Genomic DNA, 7582 nt, shown 5'->3' with positions numbered 1-7582 from the left:
TCTCTCTCTCTCTCTCTCTCTCTCTCTCTCTCTCTCTCTCTCTCTCTTCGTTGCCATTAATTATCAAGTGTGGTTTTCCTTCTGCTTTTTTTCTCATTTTAAATTGAAAAAAATAAATAAATGAAAAATAAAACAAAGTTTAATATATTATTCATTCCTGAATGCAGAAAAATTAATTTGATTGTGTCAATTTAAGTTTGTACATTTGAGCCGAGACGAGTTTGTGGAGAGAAAAAAATGGAAATTGCTTTCGTTCCAGTGACAAACGTACACAAGTGGCTATATTTAGATAAAAGTTGTTGCAAAATTCACATTCCAATCGATTTTGTGAAAATTGTGCTTATGCATCTATCTCTACCTATCTTATACTATCGTGAAAATGAAATCTTGTCTCAATGCATATTGTATTGCATTTTTTTTCACCATTCCTCTCCCTCCCTCCATCTCGAAATGTACATACATCATGTGCCGGAAATTTTTTCTATCCCGTATAAGAAATCAATTTTCAGGTCAATGCGGTTTTTTTTAGGGGCGAGACACAAATTCTATTAGAGTCTAGTTACACTCAATTTTATATATTTTTTGCTTTATGTCCTCTAATTTTTCTAGTTTTGGTGCAAAAGTGCTAATATTGTGCTATTATTTCTAGTAAAATCGCTTGCAGAGCGTATTACACTGTCAATACAACGCTTATGGAAGACCTAACGAGACTATTTTGTAAACAATAAACAATATCTCCATAAGCGTTAACATTGGCAAACCAAACTCACTAATTTCTTCTATTTTTCCTATTATCGTTGAATAATGTTCTAATTTTACTAATTTAAGTTTCGTGTCTCTCCCTTAGGGTTTTTTCGGACAAAAATCCCAATTGCTCTCATCCACAAGCAAATTTTACTGAATCTTTCTCACATTCCCACGCTAATCTCTCAACCACAAACGCATAACATTCCGTTTAATTAGACCAAATAGCACCCTTTCATTTAACAATCATGCAATTTTTATTAAATATTTATCTCTCTAAACTTGTACAAAATGTATATATGAACATGAATATTAAATAAATTTTTTTTTGTTTTCACAATTGGATTAAACTATTTCAAAAAATTGCATCAACATTTTCAAAGTAGAACAGTTATAAATGATGATATGATACAGAATCGTAGCTTTTAACACGCGAAAATATTAATGCTGGATAAATGTTTGGCGTTAGATCGAAATCCGTGCACAGCTCTTCGTATTTATTTTGCCTTTGTATAATCTGTAAATGTGTGTATGTGGGATGAAATATGAGTTTAAATTAGTTGTTTTTTGTTTGGTTTTTTCTTTTGGCTTGGTTCAAGCACTTGAAACGATTTCTCACCGAATATTTTTTCCACTCCAATTGTGGTAATCGACGCTTTTTTGTGTATGACATTAAAAGCTGGAGACAAAATGTCGGTGGCTCTTTTTCATAGTCCATAAAACCTCGATATCGGTCTTCGTGTCCATGATCTTTTGTCTTATTCTTGCGCACAATTATCGTAACCATGTCATTGGAAAATCTAAAATAGTGGTATACAACAATTGAGAATTATTTGAATGAGGTAAGTGGTGTCTGTCCTTTAGCTTGTGAATATTACTTGTAATTTCCCTTCAATACATCATGACGATTGTGGCCTAGCTGTAGTTTGCCGACCATATGTGATGGTTCATCTGTTGATGTCACCACCAAAACAGTTCCATCCGGAAAGAATCGAATGTATCGATAATACTCCACTAAATGCACTGGACGATAGAACTGGTCCTGCAGAAGGGAAAATAACTTGAAATCAAGTATGCTTTTGAATACAATGAGCCACTCAAACCTGAAAACTTCTTTCGCCATAGCGCAAATAGCTGGTCTTACTGATATAGCAACCGTTGAACCAGGCACGGGGCCTTTCAATATACATTTGCCGCCATGATGAATATTTGGAACCTTTCAATATACCAACACCATGACCCCAAACTCTGAAACATTTCATAGAAACACGTCATTGGTTATCATTTGCATTTTGAATTGGACGAATCAAATTCGCATTTTTGTTTTCTGCATGACAAAAGTATATGTGTTGTGTATTATTTACTTGAAACATGCCAAACGCCAAATTTCCATATCACGAGCAATCAAATAAAAACCCTTGCACACCATGGAGCATTGTTCCAATGACCGCATGTCGAGATTACTCGAAACCACCCAACGCAAAATGTACAGAATGATTTCCGTGGGCAAACTGGAGATGTGCAAGCCATCTGTAACAATAACACCCTCCGCTGTGTCACGATTGAATAAGTTGCCATTTCCATTGACAATGGATGTTTCAAATCGATGCACCAAATCCACACAGCTCAAGTCTTCAATGTACTCATTGTCATCGTTGGCCGCTGATTCTTTTCTTGTATCCGGTTTAACAGTTGCGGTGTATATATTGGCTTTTAATTTATCATACATTTTGAACTCAATATCCGGATCAATGTGAACAGCTCGACGATACATTCGCATCGCTTCAAACACTTTGCCCTTTCTCTCCAAGGCATCACCTTGCATGAACAGCAATTCGGCCTAAAAATATCAAATAAAATTTGTATATTTTTATCTCAATAATCTGTTGGCATTAATGACTCGATTTTTTTTTAATACTTGGTCATTGGAATTGTTTGGTTCCTCGCAACTGGTCGTCTTCTGTTGAATGACTTTGTTTTGCTTAATGCGTTTGGTTGTGTTAAGTTCCTGTTGCCATTTCTCTCGAAACTGATCCAATGTTTCGGGTGGTGCTGATAAAGAACCATCGGAATCATCGTCCATGTCCATATTCAAAACGACATTTACCTTTCTAATTGTAAATAAAATATGCATAAAAATTATGCAAGGAAAATGTTAGGTTAGACTTTACATACCAAGCGCTTGGTGGTGCCAAAATGCTACAGATTCAATTCACTATTTTCAAAATAAACACAAAATGGGGGCAAACAAATCACGGTAAGAAAACTGAATTACTTTCACAGCCAACAATTGATTTTCTAATGTAAATTCGAACACACTGTTGGTCATCATTCGGTTGAAGTGCTTCAGAGCAAACATTAAATTGTTTTTTTTTCTTTTGCTATTCCATTGACAGACTTATTTTCAACACTTTTTTTTAATTTCTTGGCAAATATGAAATGGAATCTTTTGATAATTTTACAGTAGAAATTGATTTTCCATTGATGTGAAAAATATGTCCATATTTTGCGGTACATCAAAAATACTTGTGCCCCTTACCACAAATACAGTTTGTTTTGATGGTATGTTGACATTGAATCATCTGTCTATATACCAGTGACTGAAATAAGTTGCATTTCTTCTTATTGCAAAATTAATTTTTATCTCATCAAATTAAAATAAATTCAAAAATTGTTCAACGTGTATTAACTTAAAACCGCTTTAGAAGTTATATCACGTTGAAAACAAATTGAAAATTATATTGCGTTATAAGAAATAGACATGAGTTTCACAATAGAAAGAAGAGTATTTCAGTCCCTGCTACGTACATTTTTGACGTATACACACGCACACACTCGCAAGTAACAAAACATTGATAGTGCAGTGTATTGACAAATGTCAACACAGACTGTGTCTGTGCTACCCAAATACGTAGGATAGTTCATGTATTTGAGCAAAAAAACAAAAAACAAAAATTGGCCGTGATCCACACTCAAACTGAATTATTAAATGGCATTTGATGCAAAATGATAGAGGAAAAAAATGATAATCAAAACTTGATAGAAACATCGTTTTTTTATAGTTAGTTTTTTCGCTTTTATTTCTATTTTGAGACTTTTTTTGTATTGTGTTTTCATCTACAATATTGGTTTTGTTATTTATATTTTAAAAGATGCGATGCGTGCAAATATGCTTTTCGTCTGAAATAGCCCAGCGCATAGCACAAAATCACGAAATTTAAAATGCAATCGATTTTTTTTCTGTTTTTTTTTCAGATTGAAAATAATCGTTCAATCACAATTGGTATAATATTTTTGTCAAACGGGAACCAGACCGCGTGAATTAAGTCGCCAACGATTCATTTTACACTTTTTTCTTTTTTTATTCAATACATTTTCGAGGAAAAAATAAAAACGCACACACACATCCAGACGTTGTAGAGTTTAAATTGAAAAACGATTATTTCTGTGTTGTTTTTTTTGTTGTTGTTGTTGTTCTGTTAACATTATTAAATGCACGTTTCAAACCGTACAATAAATAGGTTGACTATTTAATTTTTCGATTCTACAAATATCAATGGCAATTTGCTGTAAGGCTACTAAAATGTAAATGTAAATATAATGTACGAGTCGATTTCATCTTAAATATTCCATCATTTTCATCTTTTGTTGTGGCTGTTGTTTACGGGGAATTTATTTCTTCTTGTTTTTTTTTCCGTATTTTTTTTTCTCTTTGGGGTCGTAGTGCATTGTTTGGTTTTGTGTTCATATATTTATATAAAGATTGAGTATTTGTTCTTTTTTTTAATCTGAATTCATTCGATTCTTTCATTTCATTTTTTAAAGCATAAAATCGATTATGGCATTCTAGCAACGAATCATTATTATTTTAACTGAAATTCTATGAGTGGAAGTTCATTTTTGTGTGTATGTGTTTCTGTATGTATGTGTGTTTTCGTTCGTTATAAAAATCGTATGAAGTTAGAATAACAGATCAATCAACGTTTTATGTATTCTTATGTTTTTTTTTTCCTTCTGCTTTTACTTTTCGTTCATCTCGTCCTCGTTGCCAGTTCAACATTATAAAATAAATGCATGATTTTTTTTTTCTTCGCCTACTCACAATTGGTTTTCTTTCTCGTCATCTTTCAAATATGAACAAACGTCATATTCAATCAGTTTTTCTTATATTTCTTAGAAAATAAATATTCCCCTTTCTGATATCAAATATGAACTACATCTACTATATCACGTTCTACTTATATCTTCTTTCTTTTGGACAGTCGAATCTATCGCAAAACACGCTAAAAAAGGATTTTCATATACAATACGAACAAAAAAAGAAGAAAGTTTTATATGTTTTCTTGTTGATGTTGTTGTGTTATATCATCGGAACGATATTTTTGTTGTTGTTGTCAAATGTTAAAACTCCAAAGTGAATTGACGCATAGAATAGAAATTGTTTGTTCTGTTTTCATTCTCATCACGGTATTTCGTTTGCGCTATCAATAAGATAGGTGTACCATGTATGTGTATTTGTTTCTTTTATATGTCGTGTTTGGCTAGCCGCTTTAAATTTCCTTTTGAACGATGACATGTTCGAGTCGCATTTTGTCGGGCGTATCCCAGCAACTTTTTGTGCATGTGAACACCAGCACATTGCCAAATTCAATTGGCGATGGTTCACCGGTAACAAATTGCAATTTTGAAATGAGCGTCGGTAGAATTTGAATTTCACACAGCAATTCGGTGCCACAATACTGGCATTTTGGTAACGCTTCAACCAATGGCGATATTAGCAATGGCAACGTATCACGCGAATATCTGAAAATTTAATTAAAATCTAATTTATTTGCGTTTCTCTGTCTGCTGATGGCGTTTTTATCCCCGTCCGTCTTTATTTCCAGGTTATTTTTTTTATTTCATTTTTACTTACCGAAGGATTTGTCCCGGATTCTCTTGGATGCGTTCCAAATAGTTGTGAAACATGAGATCGCCATGTACGGGCATTGTTTTTTCATATTTCTCATCGTTATCACTCTTCATGGATACAATACCACCGGTTACCAAATTGCAAGGACTGCTCGGATTGGCTTTTTGCTCTATTTTAAATTTAAACAAGAATAACAACAAAGAAATGACATCTCACATGAATGGTTATTTCCACAAAATTCCAATTCACAACTTACTTTCTTCTTCGCCTTGATATTTATGCAACAGCTCAAGGATGTGATCATTGGTTAATGTACTATTCGGATCAATTGACGATTTTTTCTCTTCGTCCACAGCGATAAAATGACTTTTCAGTATCAAATTGTTGATATCATGCGGAATGGCTTTGGTTTGTTTGAGCATTGCAATTAAATCACGTTCGGGTGCAACGGGCGCGTCAACGCACACCATTTCCGATTCTTCGCCTTCAATTTCGGCCGATGCGCTTGGTGAATTCAGCAAACCCATTGCGCCACCTAATTAAATAATTGGATTAAAATCGGATGGTTCGACATTGTTTCTTTTCTTCGTCATAATCGAAAAATGAACTATTTTTAAAAAGAAAAAGAAAACAAAAATCGATTGAACCTTGTTGCTCGCCACAGTTTGCATTTTTATCATCAATCACTTGCAGATTGTTGAACATTGGAATTGGGTCGTCCATGGAATTGCTTTCGTCTTCATCGTCGGACATGTTTCGATTTTCATTTTTCGCCAACACCATATTATTGCACACCGTATTACCATTTTGCTCGTTCAGATTGTCGTCGAGCGGTGGCTGTTGTGCGACCAATTGCATTTGATTGCTACTTATGTTGTTCTTATCGAATGTATCATCATCGCCAAATTCATCGCCCCAATCGTCCGCACCATTGCACCATGACGTTATATTTATTGAGCTGGCTTGATTTTTCTTCTTATTCAATGCCCCATTTCGATCCGATAAAATCTTCTCTAAATGCTCGGTTCGTATGCACAGCCAACCTTTTGATTGATTTGAGCATTGCGAATTCATACATGCAAATATATAAAATGTGCGATGAAATTGCGAATTTTCTAACGGTGCATAGATTTGCAGCACTAATGGTCGTATCAAGCCACACAACGGACAAGGCGGTGTCGAAATTTCACTACATGGCCAATTCTGAAAAAAAAAAATAGTTATTCAAACAGACACATAAGAAAACATTCACAATAAAGGCATATCAATATTAATTATGAAGTGACCGTGACCGTCCTGTATCTATCTCATGTTATGCTCTCGTTTACTTGCGCTGAGAGCAACCACATTACAGATACACACGTTTCACCTTATTTTTCTTCTTCTCTTCATCTCTGCTTCACTAGTACACACATCATCGCCTACTTACGGGCTTTCCACCAATTTTGTTTGTGGTAAAATCAACAAATGGAATTTGTTTATCAGTTATTTGCTCATCATCATAGCCAAGCCAAACTAATGACGTATTTTTCGCCATTATCACACCACTACTTTACACCGTGTTGAGCACAACGTTAATTTTATGTAATTTTTTTTTGTCTTCTGTGTGTCCTATAATCACTCCGTTTCAACCACGATTCGTGGTGTGTGAATTGCAACAAAAATGTCCTATTACTGAAAACAAAAACACGCAGACCAATCATGAGTTACCTATGCTCTGAGCACACTTTTTTTATTTGACATTTCCAGCCAATATGAGAGCGAGTGCAAGAGATGTGTATGTTCGTGTATTGTCTATCCTGTGTGTTGTTGGGGGTGCGTTCACACGGTGACACCTTGCGCGCTTGTCAATTTGGAACATATATGTGTATGTGTGCATGTCTTGATAACTGTACTATGAATGCTTATTTGAATTCTGCTCTGCAA

General features: G+C 34.5%; 2 protein-coding genes across 3 annotated transcripts; both read right to left on the bottom strand.

Annotated features, from left to right (window-relative positions):
* Nucleotides 1–977: 977 nt before the first annotated feature.
* On the bottom strand, nt 978–3410 carry LOC129579267 (F-box only protein 9). Of its 2 annotated transcripts, none has more exons than XM_055469163.1 (8): nt 3284–3410; nt 2920–2959; nt 2663–2855; nt 2109–2584; nt 1848–1992; nt 1623–1786; nt 1364–1544; nt 978–1261 (listed from the first exon to the last, which is right to left on the bottom strand). In XM_055469163.1, the coding sequence occupies exons 3-8, from the start codon at nt 2831–2833 to the stop codon at nt 1136–1138; spliced, it is 1263 nt and encodes a 420-aa protein (XP_055325138.1). In that variant the 5' UTR covers nt 2834–2855; nt 2920–2959; nt 3284–3410; the 3' UTR covers nt 978–1135. The 2 variants fall into 2 exon arrangements, with proteins under 2 accessions (XP_055325138.1, XP_055325137.1); XM_055469162.1 differs by having other exon boundaries at nt 2663–2851.
* Nucleotides 3411–4744: 1334 nt separating this feature from the next.
* On the bottom strand, nt 4745–7459 carry LOC129579266 (programmed cell death protein 2-like). The gene is made up of 5 exons (XM_055469161.1): nt 7086–7459; nt 6304–6859; nt 5913–6191; nt 5660–5825; nt 4745–5547 (listed from the first exon to the last, which is right to left on the bottom strand). Exons 1-5 carry the CDS (start codon nt 7191–7193, stop codon nt 5295–5297), a joined length of 1362 nt encoding a protein of 453 aa, XP_055325136.1. The 5' UTR covers nt 7194–7459; the 3' UTR covers nt 4745–5294.
* Between the last annotated feature and the right edge of the window lie 123 nt (nt 7460–7582).

Source organism: Sitodiplosis mosellana, unplaced genomic scaffold, assembly GCF_009176505.1.
Source record: "Sitodiplosis mosellana isolate CC-2019 unplaced genomic scaffold, AAFC_SMos_1.0 Smas_scaffold_6226, whole genome shotgun sequence".
Taxonomy (NCBI): Eukaryota; Metazoa; Arthropoda; class Insecta; order Diptera; family Cecidomyiidae; genus Sitodiplosis; species Sitodiplosis mosellana.
Note: the sequence above shows the minus strand (reverse complement) of the source record. Positions and strands in the feature narration are given on the sequence as shown.